Source organism: Phragmites australis, chromosome 1 (genome assembly GCF_958298935.1).
Source record: "Phragmites australis chromosome 1, lpPhrAust1.1, whole genome shotgun sequence".
NCBI classification, from domain to species: domain Eukaryota; kingdom Viridiplantae; phylum Streptophyta; class Magnoliopsida; order Poales; family Poaceae; genus Phragmites; species Phragmites australis.
In genome coordinates this window covers 5414703-5437431 of record NC_084921.1, presented here as the reverse complement: position 1 = coordinate 5437431, position 22729 = coordinate 5414703, and the positions used below count along the sequence as shown (strand labels likewise).

Sequence of the window (22729 nt, the reverse complement as noted above, 5' to 3'; positions counted from 1 at the left end):
CGTAGCAAAATAGAGTATAATTAGAAATAGATTAGTAAATATATTAGTAGGAGTTCTTATTGTCGGTTTAAAAATCGGTACTAATAAATTTTTCTGTAGTAGTATACTATTATCGTAAGGGAGCCTAAATCTATTTAAAATCTCATATCATTCACTACGATACGCACAGCTAATAACTATGTATCCTTACTTCAAATATCTCTACTACATAAAACATAAGTTGATTTATACACCATATCGTTTCCTACTCTCCTCTCATCTAATAAAAACCCCTAACATACAAATAATTTACCTATTTTTATCATTCATTCTCGTCCTCCCGTCTTCCCGTCTCGTTAACAGCTACGAATATAGATCGATTTTACTAATGAACATAAATAAAGAAATTAAAAAGAAAATTAGCGGATAATTTTCTCATCCCTTTTCAAAACCTATCTAAAATCAAACTACGATATCACTCTCAACGTATTCTTTCGACGGCACTACATAACATATTTATATCTTCATACTTTAAGTTTGTACTTGATATTACCATATCTAATATTTATATTTTAATTGTAACATGCGAATACTTACCTAGTGTATTTATGTAATCGACTTTATCAATAATCATCGATATACATGCATCAGCATTTCTCCAGCCCCAGCAGCATGCTTGGCTAACTGTTAACATCATGTATGCTGTTCAGCTTGACCAGTTTGCCATGGGTTCCATGCACATGTATAGACGTGGCACACATCTCAAGGAAAAATGAAGACAGGAAGGAAGAAACAAGAAGAAAGGAAAGATTAGGCGACGGCTAGATACGGTTTCTGACGAGGAGTCCCAAACCAACACGACGTTCTTCCGGAAAGAACACCGAACGATGCTGGCACGCGCATGCAGATCATAGATCTTATCCAGAGTTCGTGGCACAAATTAAGACTGCGTACGTTAATCTGCTTTGATTTTAGATCGGGTGCTTATCATACGTGGCCGCGAGCGGCCTGAACTTAATTGCCACACGTCTCAACTCTCAAATGGCTCAAAAAAATTACGTGTATCAGTCGTAGCAACAACTTAAATAAGTACTGGTGGAGGTGATTTGATAGGGTTGTCAATCTCTTCGTCTTATAGCATATGCTCTTTAATGTTTACCGAGAGTCATATCGGTGTAAGTATAATTATATATGTAAAATCTTTATCAGCATATTCGTTTATTACTCTCACCTTTCCGATTTCCACCATTAACCCAATCGACGTACCTAGAGGCGTGGCTATTGCATGCGCTACTCAACTATAGCCGCGCTCCTAAACCTATGTGGGTAAAATCATAGTGGTACCACCTATGGTTCTTGTGGTCACTACTACAAAACGATACTGTACAGGTGGGTGGAAAAACCTTTTCACAGGCGTTTGGCGCACCCGTTTGTGACAGAAGGTCTGTAGAAATCAACGATTTCCACAGGCGCAAAAGTAACCGCCTGTGGAAATGGATTTTCACAGGCGGTTATCTTAACGAACCGCCTGTGGAAATGGATTTCCACAGGCGGGATCCACATTAGCTGCCGCCTGTGATATAAAGATTTGCAGAACCGCCTGTGGTATGTATTTATTTCAAAAAAAATAAATAGAATATATTTTATTCTATCCAGATTTCACACAGTTTCAATAACAATATGAATAACATCACATATTTCAATATTTAACACAAGTACAGCAATATTTACAAAATAGTATTTACAACATCACAAGCCTATATAGCTAAGAGTCGCTGTCCCACACACAAAGTCTCGGATGGCTAGCTAATTCGCCTCCGCGATCAAAGAATCTACCGTTCTTGTGGATGACTTCGTGCATAATAAACCGGCACATGTCACGTTGGACGTTTTGGATTTCTTTATCGGTGAGAGCTTGGTTCGCACATTGAATCATCCTTGCCTGGTTTGAAAACACACTAAAAGAGTTAAAATACTACTAACAACGGAAACATAACCAAATAAGAATGTGCAGGCGCAATGGTGACTTACGTCCTCAGGGTTCGTTGTGTACCTCCCGTTTATCCTAAGAAATTCGCAAACATAGTATCCACAAAGAACGGTATTGAAACCTTGCTTGTGGCACTTAAAAAAACGCAACGTATTCGTTAGTTCAATAAAACTATTCGTCATTAATAGTGGAATACAAGAATTAGAAGTTGTGTTAGTACCAGAAAATATGTACGGACTGTCATCGCATCCGGCCTGTCCGTATCGTGTATCCCACCTTTCATTACGTACCACTTGTAGGCCATATTCGAATACCAACAAGTAATTATCAATTCATAAATAATGTATAAGAATTTTAAGTATGGGAGACTTCCTTTACCTCTGTATAATATCAATGAAATCTTGGTAGGATTTTTGTTGGAAATCGGCAGAGTCAAGGACCACGAGTCTGCTCGACTTCGGCATCAGCATTATACAAATGTAGTGATCGCTACATGAATATTTCTGTTAGATTCTTGATCAATCAACTAAGTTGAACACTTATATTAGATTCATAACGTATCACACTTACTTAAAGTTGTAGGGAGCGAAGATGCAGTCCTTGTCCTGCATTTCAAGCATAGCCCTTCCTACGTAGGTTGACATTTCGAGCCTTTTTGTTTTGGTTGCTTCTTTTATGACCCGTGCTTTATCCTTTTTACTCTTCCCCTTAATCCTAGGGTCATCAGTCCTTATGTTCACGATCATATTTGGCTGGAAAATTCGTTGCGGATCAAGGAATCCGACAGGCCTCTTTAACTTATCTGCATCGTTAAATTGCATCCTACAGAACAAATTAATAGTCATTAGCTTCTATAACATATATTGGTACACTTATGAACGTAGAGATAGATTATTGGCACTTACAGGCACCAGACGCTTATGAGATTGATGTCAAGTTTGTCGAGGCGGAACACAGCGTGCATATCCTTGAAATCCAACATGAGGTAGTTATCTCCGCTTAGATAAACGTTAGCGGGGACAGAAGCAGTGATTATGGAGAGGCCCGCGCGACATGCCCTCATGTACCATTCGTGGAATTTCCTCATCTCCCACGGACCTTCCTGGAGTTGAAATGATGGCAGAAATGGCTTGCCATGCTCATATTTTTTGGGAACATCCAGTGTAGGCACGAAATCTATCTGTGACGTACTTAATGCTTTGACGATCTCTTTCGTGAGATTGCCCTTCGCTGGAGATTCCTGTGCGGATGATGCCTTTGGTTTTGACGAGGACAGAAGCCACCTCTTCATCGGATCAGGTAGCTTAATCTTCTCATACGGGGTAATCATTGTAGGAACTCTCCGATGCTCAGGTGATGGATGTGCAGGAGGTGGAGACGCCGGAGTCAGAGACGCTGGAGACGGAGGTGCCTGAGTTGTAGACGGTGAAGCACGATGCGAAGTTGCCTGCGGCGGAGATACCGGGCGCGGGGGCGAAGGTGCCTGAGGCGGAGTGGGTTGGCACGGGGGCTGAGGTGCCTGAGGCGGAGTGGGTTGGCTCTGGGGCTGAGGTGCCTGAGGCGGAGTGGGTTGGCTCTGGGGCAGCGGTGCCTGAGGCAGAGATGCAGGGCCCTGGGACAGGTGGGACGCTGGCGATTGTAACTTCGGACAGCTTACTATGATATCCCGTCTGGGCCACAAAATGAAGTTTCCAACAGCCTCATCGAGAATCTCAATACCCTCAGGTGCGCTGATTTCGAGCTTGTACTTCCTGAAAATCGGCTGCACCGAGTCCACTTGTACCACTCAAATGCATACATCTGATGTAAGAATACGGGGCCCAGCGCAATTATCTCATTCACAATGTGAACCAAAAGGTGTACCATGATATCGAAAAGGATGGAGGGAAGCACATCTCAAGTTGGCACAAAGTCTCTACCAACGAGCTATGTAGAGCACCCAGTTTTTCAGCATCGATCACCTTCTGAGCAATTGCATTGAAGAAGTGACACAACCGTGTGATGACCACCTTTATGTATCTCGGCTTGATACCCCTTATTGCAATAGAGAGCATCTGCGTCATCATCACATGACAATCGTGAGACTTCATGCCGATTAGCTTCAAATCTTTCATCGAGACTAGGTTCTTAATGTTGGATGAGTAGTCAGTCAGGACTCTGACCCCACGTAAGTACTTGCACAGTGCCTTTTTCTCCTCAGGTGTCAGAGAGTAGCTAGCCGGCGGAAGATAATGTTTTCCATTTGGTCTGTCTTCAGGGTGTAGCTCTGGCCTAATTTCAAAATGCACCAAGTCCTTACGTGACTTGATTCCATCCTTTGTCTTGCCTGGTATGTCCAGTAAGAGGCCAATGATGCTATCACACACATTCTTCTCAACGTGCATCACATCGATACTGTGATGGACGTCCAAGTCCTTCCAGTAGGGCAAATACTTAAAGAAAATTGGCATCTTCTTCCACAGCGTGCTGGTCGGCGTCTCACTTTTCTTCTTCTTTGTACCCTTCGGCGGCTTCCCAAAAACAACCTTGATGCTATTGACCATTTCAAACACTCGTGCCCCGCTGCGAGGTTTCGGGCCAGTATCTTCCTCAACCGTGTTGTCAAAATGTTTCTTCATATTGCGGTATCTGTGAGTTCTGAGTAAGAACCGTCGGTGGCGGGTGTACACTACCTTCTGTGAGTACGGAAGGTATACATATACGGTTTCATCCAAGCACACTGCACATCCTTGCTTCCCTTTAACATGTCCAGATAGGTTAAAAAGGGCGGGATAATCATTGATGGTAACAAAAATCATTGCTTTCAGCGTGAAGTACTGTCGTCGGAATTCATCCCATACCCGGACCCCCTCGTTCTACAGTTTCACCATATCTTCCATCAATGGTTCCAGAAACACATCTATATCGTTGCCTGATTGTTTCGGTCCTTGGATAAGAGTGGACAGTATAAGGTACTTTCGCTTCATGCATAGCCATGGAGGAAGGTTGTAGATGGCAAGGACCACTGGCCAAGTGCTATGTGAGGTGCTCATGTCACCGAAAGGATTCATTCCGTCCGTACTCAACGCGAACCTTACATTCCTTGGTTCTTCAGCGAACTCTGGATACATGGCATCGAACTTTCTCCATTGCCTAGCATCTGCGGGGTGTCGAAGCTTAGTTCCATCCTTCTTGCGCTTATCGAAATGCCAACGCATCAGTTCAGAGTCCCTAGGGTTCGAGTACAGGCGCTGCAAGCGGGGTATCACTGATAGGTACCACATCACCATCGCAGGACTTCTTCTCTTCTTCTCCGCGCTGGAAGAAGTGTCTTCTTCGTCACGACCAGCATTACTTTTCTTCTTCTTCGTGTTGGCGGAAGCAACTTCGTCCTCGCAATCATCATTCCTCTTGTACCGACTCGCATTGCACACTGGACATCTATCCAAGGCTTTGTACTCTTTACAGTTCAGGATACAATGGTTCAGACACGCGTGTATTTTTTGCACATCCAATGACAACGGGCAGATAAGCTTCTTCGCCAGATAAGTGGTGGTGGGCAAGGAGTTAGGCTTCGAAAGCATGTTTGCCAAGAGACTCAACAGATCCGAGAAACTCTTGTCGGACCATCCATTGCTGGCCTTCAACCTTAGAAGTTCAAGCACCGAATGCAACACCGTGAACTCCTTATCACAGCCCTTCGATTCCTCATACAAAAGTTTGTTCGATGCCTTTTTTAATGCCTCGAAATTATCTAAACCTCTCGTGTCCCTTAAAACATGCGGTTCAGCGTGGCACAGCATTTCCTCCAGATCAAAGTCAGCATCATCATCCAGATCAACATCGGGTTCATCATCCATCATAAAATCATTGTCGGCTCCGACTGCTCCCTCATCATCACCATCTACTTGATCAGCAGCGATGTCCTGGTTTGATTTGCTTGTACGTTGTTCGCCGTGATTGGACCAACATTTGTAATTCTCAACAAAACCTCTCAAGATCAAGTGCGATTTGATTACACTTGATTTGTCCCACAATTTCTGGTTCTTGCAGTCAGAACATGGACAGTACATTTCCTTTGTCTTCTTAATTAAAGCGTCATTCTCTGCGGTTTCAATAAAAACAGAGAGTCCTTTGATGTATATTTCTCCATGTCTTGACGCATCATACATCCATGCTCTGTCTATCTTTAACTTCAACCACAAAATTAGATACATTAATTAATTAAATAATTTATTTGAAAATCAGAATTAAAAAGATTATTATGATTATAATATGTCTACGCAATTGAATCTACATTAACGTAAATTTATGACTCAAAATAATGTGAATTCATTACTCTCTCTCTCTCTCCCTCTCCCTCTCCCTAGATCTAGATCTAGAGAAAATATCCTCATTCATGCATGATGAAACCTCCTAAGGCTAAACATCACATTCTAGCTACAATTTTAAAATATAATACTAGAATCATGTGAATCTACACAATTAAATCAATATTGCAACAAATTTGAGCTAATTTGATGATCAAAATAGCAAGAACCATGAGCATCTCTAGATCACATTGAAACTCTAATTTAGCCTAAAATCTAAATTTAAACTTCAAAAAAATGCAAGTTAGGGATGATATATACATACCTTATTTGGCTCCTCCAAGGAAATCAAAAACAAAACCTCCCCCCCCCCCTATTTTCCAAATCGGCCGCCACAGTAAATGCTTACTGTTTCGAACAGTAAGTCTGTCTGAATGGAGCTGACCGAGAAGAAGCAGTATTTATGGAGTATTTTCACTGGCGGTCGACTTAATAAATCGCCTGTGAAAAGTAATTTTCACAGACGGTTCCTTACGTGGACCGCTTGTGGAAATGGATCCATTTCCACAGGCGGTCCACGTAAGAAACCACCTAAGAAAATAGGTTTTGTAGTAATGGGTGCTTGTCAGGCACCAAGGTTCATCATTGGTACAAGCGACGGTATGTGGTCATCATCCTCTCATCATCTTTTTTAGTTCAAGCGTTGAAATTTTTTGTGTGCAGATTTGATCTTGAATTAATGGTATATGGTAAGGGAATTTTTTTAAATCTTTTCTAGCAAAATAAAAGCTCGTGAATCATATATTGTAACATTTTTTTTCACTTTTGTTTGGTTTAATTTTGAGTAGACACACCATTCAATTCATGTTCTCATGTGCTCGTGTGTACAGATTTGAATTGGAGCGTACATTTTTTTTTAATCTGCCTACTCAAATCTAGTGTAAACTGTATGCATTTTTGGTTTTTTTTTTTTTTTTGTTTTCGTATTTACGGGTGTGCGACGGTTATGGAACATGGGAGGAGATCACGGACATGTCCCATAACAACTCATACGATGGATCTATTACTCGTTGTCTAATAGTAAACCTTCATGAAGATCCAACCAATCTAAAGACACATATTTTCTAATCACACGAAGCTATATTTTTCTGGTCATGCCAACATATATTTTTTTGTCATACACCATATATTTTCTGGTCACACCGATATATGTTTTTCAGTCACGCTAATATATGTTTTTTGGTCACGACAACATATATTTCTCGGTTACGCCAAGCCATGTTTTCCGGTCACACCAACATATATTTTCTGGGCATACCGGTATAAGTTTTTCGGTTAAAACAACACAATATACATAATATGTATATATATATATATGTGTATTATGTATGTATGTATTGTCAAAGACTTGTTGCAAAAAAATAAAAATTTCTTCCTGCCGGGCTATATATTTAGATGCCTTTTCTCTGACACAAATACTATTCGCTTTTACTGTTCAAGATATTTAACAGGTTAGTGAAATCAACCGATCAACAGGATATACAACCATTTTAATAATCCTACTTAGTACTCACCATATTTCTCGCTAATTTATTACAGAAATAGCTAGGTTTCTCCTAGAATCTTTTAGTCATGGTTATATGGTGTAATTTTTTATTATCACCCCTGATAGTTCCACTGAAAAGAACATTTCTCTTTGTGTATAAAGTTCTCTTATCTTATGAGTGCAATGCCAGATGCAAGCATATGTTTTCCGGTAATCGTCAGCATATGTTTTCCGGGAACGCCTGTATATGTTTTTTGTCAAGACAACATATATTTTTTCGATCATGCCGGTGTATGTTTTTTGGTTAAACAACACATATATACATACATATATATATGCATATATATTGTCAAAGACTTGTTGCCAAAAAAATAAAATTTTCTTCCTGCTGGGCTATATATTTAGATCCCTTTTCTCTCGAAAGTAATACTATTCATTTTTACTGTTCAAGATCTTTACAAGGTTAGTGAAATCAACAAATCAACTGGTTATACAACGATCCTAATAATCATACTCAGTACGTACCATATTTCTCACTAATTTATTTTAGAACTAGCTAGGCTTTCCCTAGAATCTCTTAGTTATGGTTATATGGCGTAAGTTTTTATCATCATCCTGCTAGTTTCACCGAAAGGAATATTTCTCTTTGTGTATAAAGTTCTCTCACCCTATGAATGCAATGCCAAATACAGGGCTAACCTGAAAAGCACCAAAGAGGTTTCTCCTATAGAGTCATTAGTATGAAAATTCATCCTATATAAATATACTAGAAGACTAAGAGGTTTTCTCCATTTCCATATACTAGCTTACATATGATTTTTCCTTTCGAAAACCCCACAAACAAACAAAAAATTACATTACAATTTATAATTCTTCTCTCAGTACCAAATATTTTCTAAGTGGAATACTACACAAACTAAGGTGGGAAGGGCACTCTGAGGCTGGCTGGAAACTGGATTAATCTAGCTTTTCTTCTCTTGCTATGGGCCGCACTTCCTTCTAGCTATCCTCCTCTTTTTATAGCCGTGGGAGAGTATTTATTTATTCATTATAGCTTAGTAGCATGGTATATGGTAGGTAGCCGTGGCACAGTGTAATAAAGATGATATGTTTGAAAGATCTTTCACCGGTGATGTCTTGGAGAATCTCTATTATGTAGTGGAGATGATTTGTCTAGAGAATCTTTCATAGGTGATATGTCTTCTCCTTTCTTTTACTTCACTCAATATGCATTTTATTATGCTCGGCAATCAAGATATTCTCCACTCAATATTCTTTACTGAAAATTTTCTCTTGTGAATTATTCTGAACTTGTATTGGGTCTACCACACCCAAATATTGATAATATCATATCAATCTTTTACTTGGACAATTGGTAGGAAGTTTTTTTTTTTTTTTTGCAACAAGTCTTTGACAGTGGCATCAGACCTAAGGTTATCATCATTGAAAAGCTAAAATATTTAAACTTAGAAGTTACCTCTAGAAAAATAGTTGGTACAAAAGATAAAATTAATATAATGTGTATAATTAATTTTTTCAGAAGATTAGTTAGCAAACTTCACATAGTCGAATAAATTTTGTTGTGAACCTATTATATAATTTCATATTCTTTAGAGCAAAAGACAGGACAAATTAGATTTAAAATTAGAAATGTTGCATCAAGAACATGACCTGCCTCTGTCTGTGTCTTCTGCCACGTCCGCATGCAGTGTAATGACCAAATAGCCATGCAGTATTTTCGCAAAAAAAAAAAAGCCATGCAGTAGGTAACGACGGCAGATTTGAGGTGGCACTGCACGTGGCCATTTTGGTTTCATGCACGCACTGCACGTGTGCATTTTGGTTTCATGCACGCGTCTATGTATCTTGGTCACCTTCTTTCCTGCTAGCTGTTGTCTTGAGCGCACGTCCAATACCTGTGGTCAAGACTCTCGTTGACCACTGCAGGCTGAGAGATTAGATATACTAAAATCATAAGCATCCAGCATACACGCATGCATGGGTGATGGGACAAATCTACCGAGAGCACGTACAATGGAGCGTCTAGAAGAAGTGTTTATAAAAAAAATCTACAATAATATAGATGTTTAGATAGAGGTAAGATGCTTATTTAAATACCATTATTTATATTAGTATTAATAAAAATAATTAACTATATTTAATCACATGTAGTTCTTATATAGAAATTACAATTTTTAAGCATATATATTCTTTATTTATACTAAAAACTATAATTATATAGATACTTAACACTCTTTTTCTTTAAACATCTAATATTATTCATGTCCTTATACGCACCTGCACCGTCCTCAACAACTCCTGTAAATTAAGAGTTAGTGTATGTATATATATATATAGCAGCCTAGTAGGTTAAATACCAGTATGAAATATATATACACTTTAATAGCTTAATTCGTCCTAACATGTTTGGCATGACCATTCATTCACCTTTGAAAGGATTCTTCACATCGAAATATTCGAAAGGATGTGAGATTATCAATTGTACGGATGGGTCTTTCTTCTTCATTATTTCCGCCAGCAGCCAGATAGCCAGCGATTAATGTACATAAACTGCTGTCCACGTGCACGCCACTATCTGATTGGATATTTTAAATGTCATTAGCAGAACAGTAATTAGATTCCCTGTCTGGCCGCCGTTATTGATCCTCGCACATAGGGATACAAATTTTATATTTGAATGGATCTAAAACTTAAAAACTAAACTAAAGATTCACTCTTATCTAATTAAATTAAAAAAATAAACCAAGTAATAATACAGAACTATCAATTGAGTACAACTTATATCTTTACCCAGATAACTCTTATCTCTACTCAAGTCAATCCCGTTGCGTGACACGTGTTGTCTCAACGACTCCTTATCGTTATATGTCCTATGTATAACTGAGTCAATGTTCATTGACACTGTATGCATGAGGCTACTCTCAATACTCCACAATAGCTACGTCTTAGACATTAAATGCATATCCATGTAGGATAAAAATGATATAGCAAGTAATTAATAAGTAAAAGAATAAGTTAGTGTCTTATAGAAGAAACAAGCTAAGCTTAAACAACCAAATACGCATCGTGGGAAATTAGTGTCATTGATACATGTTCTCTCATTTATCTATTGTAGATATAATTAATAGGCATTATGTACTAGGACGATTGTTTCTTAGCATGTATTTCTTATATTCTCTCCTCTGAGAAATAGTTATAGGCATTATTCATTGGGAGCGGCCTGAAATCCCATCTAGCTGACATGGAGACAGGATGCTCACCAACGTAGTACTGTTCATGCTATAATATAGTCGCCATCGTTCTTAACCACATGCCTGCAATGCTATTACCTAACTAATTAATTCTTTTTTAGAGGATTCTACTACTCAATTGGTTTACTATTCATGCATGTGCAATTTGCACTACCACGTGGAGACCCAACTCACACCGCTCGAAAATCCTCATCTCACACAGTTTTCGAGCCGTAAAAGATTATTGTTCACAGATAATCGTCTTATTATCTCCGACGGATCTAAAGCCATGTGTGATAATACTTATCTGAGATATTGACGGTTACAGTCTCGAGTCGTGAGAGTTACTATTTCTAGAAAAATCAACATTTAATGTTGAAAAATTGAGGAAAAAAAACTATTTTAGCTAGGAAGCTAGTCATGTAATTTTTCGCGCTAATATGATTCTAAAGACTCAAATCCCATGACCTCTTGACTCCACACAATTGACCTAACCAAGTCACCTAACACACATTGCTAACTACAATGGGACATGTATTCCTTTTTTACTCTTGTTGTCCGAATCTTTCAATAATTATTTAGGCATCTAGATGGTTTTAAATAAAAATATTGTCAACTATAAAATTATAGATCTTATCAAGATCTACAACTTTCATATAAACTTTTTTCATACAACTTCATATGAATTTTTATACAATGTTAGTCTCATTAACTATGCCGATATTAATCACCAAAATCACATTGTCCTAATGCTAGAGTCAATGATCTTTCACGTATGCGATAAATCTACTGTATTTATCTATGGTTTACATGTTATTTTTATGGTTTATGTTTGACTATCTGCTACTAGGTTTAATTTACATAGCATTCTCAATTATTAACGAAATGTGCCTCCTAGTAGAATATGATATTAGAATAATATGCTTATTCCAACACGTGCCGTCCTGGACTGTCATTTTCGTCCACATTGGCGACACCATCTCAGCGACCCAAATCGGTAAGAAATTGACCGATATGGTGCCTTTCCCTTCCTTCTCCCTCTTGCTTTCCCTGCAGAATTATTTCCCTTATCTGAAGAAAAAATCTCTCTTTTTTGACATCCTGTTGTTCAAAAATGGTATGTATTTGTGACTGAAGGAAGTAAGATATATTAAGAGTTTTATTGTTTGGAAAGAGGAAAGTGCACTTATAATTCTTGACATAGGAGGAAATGCCGTGTAATTGCGTGGGCTAATCAAGCTAGTTGGGTAGAAATGAAACAAAAGTAAAACTCAAGTGTATAAGATTTACAATATTTCCGCTCTCCACGCTCGCCATGAAATAGATTAAGTGGTCGTAACAATTAATGGAGCTATGGTTGTACTAACTCAAATTTTCATGCATGAATTTAGAACCATGCATAATGAACTGGACATATGTCGTGAAACAGAGGGAGTATTAAGAGATTCTGTTGCCCTTAGGCACTATGTTTAAGCAAGGCATAACAAGGGGAAGAAAAGGAGAGAAAATGAACATTAAAATGCAACTAGCACTCAGTGTGAATGCTGGCATTTTACAGAAATTCCACTGAAAACAGTTTGGTTAATTTCGAAAGAATATTTGGAAGATTTCATGTTGGAAACAGGTCGAGGAGGCTGAACGAACTTTCCGGGACTGGATGAAACTGAACGAGGTAGTTGTGGGAAAGAAGAAGCGGAGGTTCCATGACAGTTTCCTGCGGGAATTGGGTTAGTGCTGTACAGTGGTCTCGATTCTCAGTAATGGCCATTGAATTCGTTTGCCTTGCGTCTCCTCTTTTTCCTCCATAAAATTTCACAAACAGACCCTAACTCTCTATCCTCTTCGTCACCTTTGGCCTGTCCCTCCCTCTCTCTCTCTCTCTCTCTCTCTCTCTCTCTCTCTCTACCCTCTGGGTCTGGGCCACCATCTCTCTCTTCTCTCTCTCGAGCATGAACCATGTGTCTCTGTCCAGGGGCAGGGGCAGGCACAGGCAGCCCGGCACTGCTCCCAAATCGCGACGCATCGCAGGATTTCAGGGCGCCATCTATTTCTTTTTACCTGGGATGGGACGATCGGCCTAATAAGCGCGGCTGGTGCGTTGCTCGTCAGCGCCCACACCACCCGCTTGTCCAGTGCCCGACGCCGAATCCTTAAACACTCGCTCGCCCTCCCCACCAGCCCCTCACCCTCACAAGCAACTTCTCCGTCGTCCTCCCCTCCCTCTCCCCGACTCGCATTTCTTGGACTCTTGCTCTTGGTGACCTCCGGATTGATCAGTCGCGAGGTAGGTGATTAACTATTGCCACCAACACCTTGCGCCGGCACGCCAAGATTGCCAAGGTTTGGTTTGTGTAATCGCCAGAGAGAGAAGGAGGCACGCAAAGAGAGAGGCTGCTGCTACAAGGAGGATCGGAGGAGAGATGGGGGACGCGGCGGCGGCCGCCGGCAAGTGCCAGAAGAGCTACTTCGACGTGCTGGGGATTTGCTGCCCGTCGGAGGTGCCCCTCGTCGAGAAGCTATTGGCGCCGCTGGAGGGGGTCCAGAAGGTGTCCGTGATCGTGCCGTCCCGGACGGTCATCGTCGTCCACGACGCCGACGCCATCCCCCCGTCTCAAATCGGTACGAAAGTGAATGATTGATGATTCATCTGGTCTGATGCCTTTCCCCTCCTCCCTCACTCCAACTCCTGCAGAATTCTCAAAAAAAAAAAAAAAATCGAGAAATCTCTCCTTTTTGACACCCTTTTGCTGGGGAAATTTGATCCGCTTGTGTCGGTTTACTGGATTTGTTTCGCGACTGCTGCCACTCGTGAGCTTTTCATGTAATCATGTGCTCGATTGACTGGACGGTGACTAGAGTACTAGAAGATCCGACCGGAGTCCCAACTGCCGCCAGGGGAAAAGGGAAAAAAATCCGATCTTTGGATGGTAACGCTCATTAAAAATGTGATGCCGCCGTGAACCAAATGCACAATCTTTCATGTCTCCGGTTTGTTTGGGGTTTCTCTTCTAAAAAAAGACGATTCGTTCACACTTCACGGCAACGCAACGGCATGTCGAATGCTGCAGACAAGCACGCAAAGTTCATTTCTTCCTTTCGTGTTCTTATTCTTTCAGGAAATTTCCAACTTGTTTTGAACGAAATTTCTAGAACTTTAGCGGTGGATGGATCAGTGTAGGCTGCATTTTTCTTGATTTGACTATGGGGACCACTAATCGTGTCATAAAGAGTTGTGAATTCCGGGCTGCGATGGAAGTATGGAACATGCTTGGCGTGAGCATAGCGACAAGAGGACGGTCCCGGTCGATCTGCACCGCTTACCATGCTGTGACGCCCGGTCCATTTCAATTAGAAATTCCTTTCAATTATGATTGCGATATGTGATGATTGAGAAGCTGAAGCCCTGCACCGATGCAAAAAAGTTAGGTGACCCTGACCTCAGTCCCCTGAAATCCTACGATTTTTTTGGTAGTTGCTGTCACGGGGAGCCTGACGTATTGAAACCTCTGGCTGAAGACCAGAGTTTGACTCGCACTGACTGCGATTTTCCGAGTGGGTTGTGAGCCTTAAGTTAACTATGCTAGTCAGTTGTCACCACCCTAAAAAAAGTACTTCTGAGATGTACTACGCAAGAACTGTTTGTTCTATGAATCTTCCAATTTTACCTGCATTTCTTGCAGCAGTCATCACAGTTGTAATATGGATGGTGGTGGAACATTCACTCTGATCTTTGCTGTTTTCAGTCAAGGTGTTGAACCAGGCGAGTCTTGAGGCGTCGGTTCGAGCTTACGGCAGTGGCACAGAGAAAATCACGAACAAATGGCCGAGTCCGTTTGTTCTTACCTGTGGAGTTTTGCTGGTTGTGTCGCTGTTTGAGCATTTCTGGCACCCACTGAAATGGTTTGCACTGGTGGCAGCGGCTGCTGGCCTGCCACCGATCGTTCTGAGAAGCATTGCCGCTGCCCGGAGGCTCACCCTTGATATCAACATACTCATGCTGATTGCAGGTAAAGAACTCCCGCTGACTCACAGGCTGACAACTCCTTTCATTGAACTGGTTTTCTTCCAGAGATAAATAAATATATAACACTAGATTCACAATCATTTAAATATTGAATAATATCCGGTGCTAATAGACGAATCTGTAATTGGTACTTATCTTTAGTTCCTTACAACTGAGTCATGTTAAGACAATAAATGTATCAGACATAAAAAGGGCCATGGTAGTTGTGTGCCAGGACCTATGGTGTTTCTTAGTGGGAGAGAGCAGAATCGATTCGGCACTTAAAAGTTTATGTCTCATTTGCCCAAACTTTCCCTTCCACTTTCCAGTGCATTAAAGGGATATGTCGCCATGATGTTTATATATATATATATGCTAAGTGAACAGAATTCTTCTTGTTTTCTTCAGTGTGGTAATGTGACCTCAATAGCGAATTTATTCCTTTTGGAAAAAGCAACGTATTGTTCGAATCATACTTTCTAGAGATTTTGTTTGTGGTATCGAGATGCTCTATTCCAATATGCCTTTAACACAGATGAAGGAATCGGTACAATATTTTGCAGTCTATATGTATAGTCATCACCACATTTCCTTGTTGGCACTACCTTCTCATATAGCTATCTTGTTGTCACATATGCTTTTCCTTATTATCATATTTATATCCGTTTATTTTTAGGTCCTGCCATGGCATGAAACCCTGGCAATTTTGGTACGAGATGATGACATGCCAAAGCCAAGAGTTTACATGTTTTATTTGCTTTAATTGCAGTTTCTGGGGCAATAGCTCTGGGGGACTATTCTGAGGCTGGGTTCATCGTCTTCCTGTTCAGTACAGCTGAATGGCTTGAGACCAGGGCAAGCCGCAAGGTCTGTCCATCTCTTTCAGCTAGTTTACTTTGCCTAATAAGTAAGAATAGATGCTGGATGGCTGAGGCCACACATGAACCCACTAACCAGTGACCAGAAAATGACATAGTTCTTTGTGATGTGTCAAATTTACGAGCACATGTTCATACTTACGCAACATAACAAGGTGTATGGATTTGGATGTGCACTGTCCCCCTGATGGATTGGTAAACAGATTCTGGTCTGCCATTTGGGACATGGGTGGACCAGAGTCAGGCCCACATTTCTGATTGTTCCACCATTTTGACATAATGATGAGGACATGATGCTGATACCCACCCCAATATTCTCAAGGGAAGACAAATAAACATGCATACACACTCAAACATATGTATAAATCATGATTAAGAAACCTAAATAAGCAACAAAGCCAACCTATTCTAAAAGAATCAACACTAATCAGTGCAGAGACACTAGTTGCATTTTTAATTTGTCTGGAAAAAATCTGATTAATGCTGGTTTGACGTGTAGGCCACTGAAGGGATGTCATCACTAATGAACATGACACCACAGAAGGCTGTTCTAGCAGAGACTGGGCAAGTGGTTGCGGCCCAGGATGTGAAGATCAATACAGTAATAGCTGTGAAGGCGGGGGAAGTTATTCCAATTGACGGTGTTGTTGTCGATGGACGGAGTGAGGTTGATGAGAGTACCCTCACTGGGGAGTCCTTCCCGGTGGCAAAGCAGCCAGAGTCCGAGGTCTGGGCTGGCACGCTCAACATAGATGGTAATATATATTGCACCACCACTTGAATTGACATGTTTGAAATGCCTAAAATGAGCTACTGATCTTGCGGTGATTCTGTATTGATGTTGTGGCAGGTTACATTGCTATGAGGACAACTGCTATGGCCGACAACTCTGCAGTTGCTAAATTGGCAAGGCTTGTTGAAGAGGCACAAAACAGTAGATCCAATACACAGAGGCTGATTGATACATGCGCCAAGTACTACACACCTGGTAAGCTAAAATATAGGAGGCCAGTCCTGTGTCCTGCTACCATAATTTTTTTTTAATTCGCCTTCTGCAAAAAGTTGCTAAAAAATTGGCATTCAGAAGTTGGACCGTATGGTTTTCTTACTGGGTTGCACCTGCAGCTGTCGTCGTCATGGCTGTGGCAGTAGCAGTGATCCCTGTGGTAGTCAGAGCATACAACCTCAAACACTGGTTCCAATTGGCCCTAGTTCTTCTAGTCAGCTCTTGCCCATGTGCTCTAGTGTTGTCGACACCGATTGCCACCTTCTGTGCTCTACTAAGGGCCGCCAGGACGGGTCTCCTCATCAAAGGAGGGGATGTCCTAGAATCCTTGGCCAAGATCAAAGTTGCTGCTTTTGATAAAACTGGTACAATTACTAGAGGAGAGTTTTGTGTCGAGGAATTCCAGGCAGTTGGCAGACGTGTTCCAATGCAACAACTTCTTTACTGGTGAGTTTGTTTCCTTGTAAATTGCTCGCTGCACAAAGTTTCTTTGGGTGTATGTGTGTTGAATTTCATGGCTGTTGCAGGGTCTCAAGCATTGAAAGCAGATCAAGCCACCCAATGGCACCTGTGCTTGTTGATTATGCTCAATCAAACTCAGTGGAACCAAAATCTGATAATGTTACTGTGTTTCAAATGTACCCTGGTGAGGGGATTTACGGTGAAATCGATGGAGAGGGTGTATATGTTGGGAACAGAAGAATTTTGTCAAGGGCCTCATGTGAAACAGGTCGGTAAAGATGTGTACTCGGTATTTCCCCCAAATATGTTGTTGATGATAGTCTGTTGCTAGTTGCCTAGTTACCATTGAACTTGCTGTTAAATAAGACAGAGAACCTACATGTCATGCATGAAATCACCTCCACAGTACATAGAAAAGGTTTTTCTTTCAGAATATGAATTAGAAATAGTCATTTCAAAACGATGTCTTTGTTCGTTCTTGTGTTGCCTGACTGAAACACGTTTATATTAGTCATTTTAAAAGAATGTTTTGTTCTCTTATATTATCTAGACAAAAAATTGTGTCTATTGAAATTTTGTTTTGCAATAAACATTACCATTTTCTTACTGAGCCCTTTAACACTTATGTGTCCTTCTTTTGTTGTAGTTCCGGTCATGAAAGACATGAAAGGAGTTACCATTGGATATGTTGCCTGCAAAAAGGAATTGATCGGAGTATTTACACTCTCGGATTCCTGCCGAACTGGATCTGCTGAAGCTATCAGGGAGCTGAGATCACTGGGCATAAAGTCAGTGATGCTTACTGGGGATAATGCTGCAGCAGCTGCATACGCACAGAATCAGGTAAAAGAATTATTTTAGGGTATGCTGGTGTTGATATTATGCACTTTCCTCGTTCTTTAGGGGATACGGCCACTTCTAATTTTGCTGCTCCTGTCTTTTGTTAGCTTGGGAACATCCTAGAGGAGGTTCATTCTGAACTTCGTCCAGAGGACAAAGTGAGAATTGTTGATGAGCTCAAGGCAAAATATGGCCCTACACTGATGATTGGAGATGGCATAAATGACGCCCCAGCATTGGCCAAGGCTGATGTTGGAGTCTCCATGGGTGTATCTGGCTCAGCTGCTGCAATGGAGACGAGCCACATCACTCTGATGTCAAATGACATCCGAAGGATTCCAAAGGCTGTCCAACTGGCACGGAGGACACACCGGACTATCATTGTGAACATCATCTTCTCAGTGATTACGAAGCTTGGAATTGTTGGACTTGCACTAGCTGGGCATCCCCTTATTTGGGCAGCTGTCCTTGCAGATGTTGGTACATGCTTGCTTGTGATCATGTACAGCATGCTGTTATTGAGAGAGAAAGACAGCCTAAAGGTGAAGAAATGTTGTGCTTCTTCAAATCATGGATCGCACACAAAGAAGCACTGTGTTTCCCGTCACTGCTCAGATGGTCCGTGCAAGTCATCAGACAGTTGCAAAGAATCATCTGCTGATAAGCATGGTTGCCATGACCATGGTCACAGACATAACCACTGCAAAGAACCGAGCAACCAGCTCCCTACAAAAAAGCATGATTGCCATGATCATGGCCATAGCCATAACCACCACTGCAAAGAGCCGAGCAGCCCACGCTTGGGAAACAAGAATGATTGCCTCGACCATGAGCATAGCCACCGCAAAGAATCCAACACTTCGCATTCTTTAAGTGAGGGTGCTTGCCATGACCATGAGCATAGCCGGTGCGAAGGACACAAGCATTCACATTCCTCAGTTGAGCATGAGCATAGCCACTGCAAAGAACCAATTATTTTGCATTCTACTGGTGAGCATGCTTGCCACGACCATGACCAGAATCAAGAGCATCGCTGCCATGCTGAACAGCAAACTTTGCACACTGCAGATACGCACCACTGCCATGACCATGACCATGTGGAGATCGAGGAATCAAAAAAGGACTGCCATGCAGAGCTACAGCACCACCTCAACCATTGCTGCCAGCCTCATGATCAGGACAACATAGCAGCTGACCCAGTTCAAGAATACTCGATATCAATCAATGCGCTGCTCCATCAGCATAGCCAATGCAGCAACCACAGTGAAGAACACAAAGAGGATGACAGTGGAAACTATCTGAAGGTGAAAGATTGCATTCCTCCCACCGACCGAACCTGTTGCAGCGTAACCACCAGCAAGGGATGTGGAAGCAAAGGCAAAGACATTTGTTCAAGCTTGCAGGTTGATCGTGCCAGGGAGACAAGCCGGTGCTGCAGGAGCTACGTGAACTGCCCCAGGACGAGCAGCTGCTGCAACCACAACATACTGAAACTGCCTGAGATCATAGTAGAGTAGGGTGGAAGAAGTATAATAAACTCATCTCAGCAACTAAGTAAACGCATCGGCGTAGTGTCGGTCTAGTTATATAGCTTTGCTGGAGAAAATGGTGTAGAAATGATCTGGATTTTGACGAAGCAGGTGTCTGAAAGGGACTCTGGTTGGTTGTTCCCATGCTCCTTTTGCGTCTTCTGTAATGATTCGAGGAGTTGCAAAAGAGACTAGTATTTGATGAGGTGCAGTGGGAATTAATTCGGTGTAAAGCTTAATAAAGAAAGTGCAACACAGATCAGTTCGTATCTGTGCATTCCTTTTTAGTTTTTACTCTTCTTTTTTATACCACAGTGTTGTGCTTATGTAATGAAACCATACTGCCACAGGCGTGTATTGAGTGTGGAATTGTAGATGTTGTATTCTCATTTCTGAGAGTATTTTAGCTGATACAGGCAGACACAAGGTGTGCTGCTCAAAAGTCTGAACTGTAAACTAGCTCTACAAAACAACAATGCTCTGTTTGATAACTAGTGCATTATGTCCGGGGGTTTTTTTGGCACACATTTATGTGCACTGTGGATGGACTAAGGTGGTTTCATATCAGTCGCTAATGGCGTTATAGATCCATATTTATGTAGAAATTTGAAGATTTAGTTGCTCCATTGTTTTAATGTTCCTGTATATATGCGTCCAACTTATGCTCATCTTCTGTTGTTTGGCTGTTTCGAACAGGATTTGGAACCCCTTCCGATATAAGCATGCTGCTGCTGTGCATAAGTTATCTTGCCAACATCTGGATTGTAAGCCCATCTACTTAACCCGAATGTGCATAAGTTATCTAGCATTCAAAGCATCCAAACAAAAAGAGGCTTTCATGTCGATTTTCATCCGTAACCATTCTTTAATCCGCATCAGGGTTAAAGTTACCGAGCGGAGCTTGGTTACCGAGCTCCGACGGTAACCGAAAATTCGCGATAACCGCTGTTACCGGTCAAAAATTCAAAAAAAAAAATCGGAGAAAATTCATTTGGCAAAATTTGAAATTTGGAAAAAAAAAATTGCGATTTTAGCCGTTCGGTAACCGGTCGGTTTGGACCGGTTACCGAGTGGTTTTTGCGATTTATCGAGTGGTTTTCTCGAATTTTCCGCATTGTCGGTAACCACTCGGTTTTCTCGATTTTCAGTGAAGTTCAACAAAAAACCTAAAAATTATCGCGATCTTTTAAAATCAATAACTAATTCATCTGAGCTTAAAATCAAGTGAAACAAATTTTGTTGGTTTCCTTGTGACATGATCTACATGATAAAAGTATTTATACTCATAAAAAAGTTCAAAATTTTCTGTGAAAAATTGTATTTGTTAAACCAAGTTAAATGCATAGTTTACTCTTTGCTAATCCAAAAATCATGAAACTAATTTTTTAGTCTTCTTACATGATCATATGTCTTTTAAAAATACATGAACTCATGAATTAGTTATTGTAACATGCATGATTGTGTAAATATGTTGCGACTAGATTAATTCATAACTGACCCATCACACCTCAAAAATTAGTGAAATCACTTTCATTAGCTTATTTATACTATGATTTACGTAGAAAAAATAATAGTAGACATGAAAAAGTTAATTACAATGCTGTTTCTTAACATATTCACTTTATGCTTGTGAACATTGTAAAAATCATAGAGAATTTAATAAAACTCTAAATAAAGTGAAATCAATTTTAAAGATTCTCTTAAAATATGTTTTACACACACAAAAATATGTGTTTGCATGTTACACTTTTCCTTAACATGAGTTAATAACTGAGCCGCACGTTTCAATTTTTTTCATTTTTTTTTCAAACTTCCTCCCTATAGAATATGATGCAAACGATATTATTTTTGAAAAAAAATTCACAGAATGTATTAGAATTGTGTATAGTTTTTTTTAAAGATTTTTTTTGAATTTTTTATTAGTTTTTATATTTTTGATTTTTTTAATTCAAATTTCGGTTACCGTTCGGTTTCTGAAACCGGACCCGATCGAGAAGATCGGTAACCGTGATTTTTGAGTGGTTACCGATGCATTTGTGAACCGTGATCCGCATTAGCCGTTGCCGTATTTGGCCTCCGTTCCTTTCATGTCCGGCACAAGGGAACGAGGAAGTTCTTTTTTCCTGGAAAAAAAAAAGATGTAACGCCAGTTCACAAATTACACGCTACAAGCCTACAACTATCTCTCGAGTCTCGATATAAATATTAAAACTTTTCTGTAAGATCCATTTGTCCTACGTGAGCTTGTCCTTTTCCGGCTTATGATTTTCAGTAGCTGGAAGCATTGGACAAGAAAATTTGTGCAGGATCGCAGGCCTAAGCCAGCAACTTTATGCGCAAACAAGGAAATTAACTTGTAGACATAATTCGACAAGTGGGGGCACTGGCGATCAACGGATCAAGCGCTTCGCCCGCCCTTTGACTACGAGCAAAAGTTGCAGTCGTTCGTCAGCAACAGAGCAATAACGCATCCAGATTACAACGAGAAAAATCATATATTAGCAACTTTTCGAATAGCTAGGCATGCAACTTTACACGGGTTTCCTCTTTTTGGTAGATTATGATTTGAATTCTTGTTAAGTTATATAAGGGACGTTTTCGATTCATATTTTGGAACAGTCCGTATTAGATTTGAGTTGTACGTGTTCATCCCTATAAATATATCTTGTAAGCTGCAAGGAGAGCTGAGAGGGTTATTGTAATTTTCTGTATTGTACATATTACTGATACAGTGAAGATCGTCAATTGGCGCTTGTGGTTTTTTTCGAAAGGATTTTTCATGTAAAAATCATATTTTGTGTTCGATCTTATCGTGCTTTATTCTTAACAAGTGGTATCAGAGCCGGATCGGGATACACGAGGAACGGAAAAAAAAATAGATTTGTTCGCCCCGGTCTCCTTCGCTCTCGCCGCTGCGTCAAGTCGCCGAATCCTGCGAATTTCGCGTCGCACTTCT

General features: G+C 40.6%; 1 protein-coding gene across 4 annotated transcripts; it reads left to right on the top strand.

Moving 5' to 3' along the window:
- Positions 1-12929: 12929 nt before the first annotated feature.
- Positions 12930-20060, top strand: LOC133887686 (cadmium/zinc-transporting ATPase HMA2-like). 4 transcript variants are annotated; one of them, XM_062327762.1, is made up of 10 exons: positions 12930-13339; positions 13418-13674; positions 14799-15062; positions 15828-15925; positions 16436-16691; positions 16787-16924; positions 17062-17389; positions 17470-17672; positions 18051-18247; positions 18352-20060. In XM_062327762.1, the coding sequence occupies exons 2-10, from the start codon at positions 13476-13478 to the stop codon at positions 19759-19761; spliced, it is 3093 nt and encodes a 1030-aa protein (XP_062183746.1). In that variant the 5' UTR covers positions 12930-13339; positions 13418-13475; the 3' UTR covers positions 19762-20060. The 4 variants fall into 4 exon arrangements, with proteins under 4 accessions (XP_062183746.1, XP_062183812.1, XP_062183672.1 ...); XM_062327828.1 differs by having other exon boundaries at positions 12930-13674; positions 18352-19065; positions 19249-20060; XM_062327688.1 differs by having other exon boundaries at positions 12930-13674.
- Positions 20061-22729: the final 2669 nt, after the last annotated feature.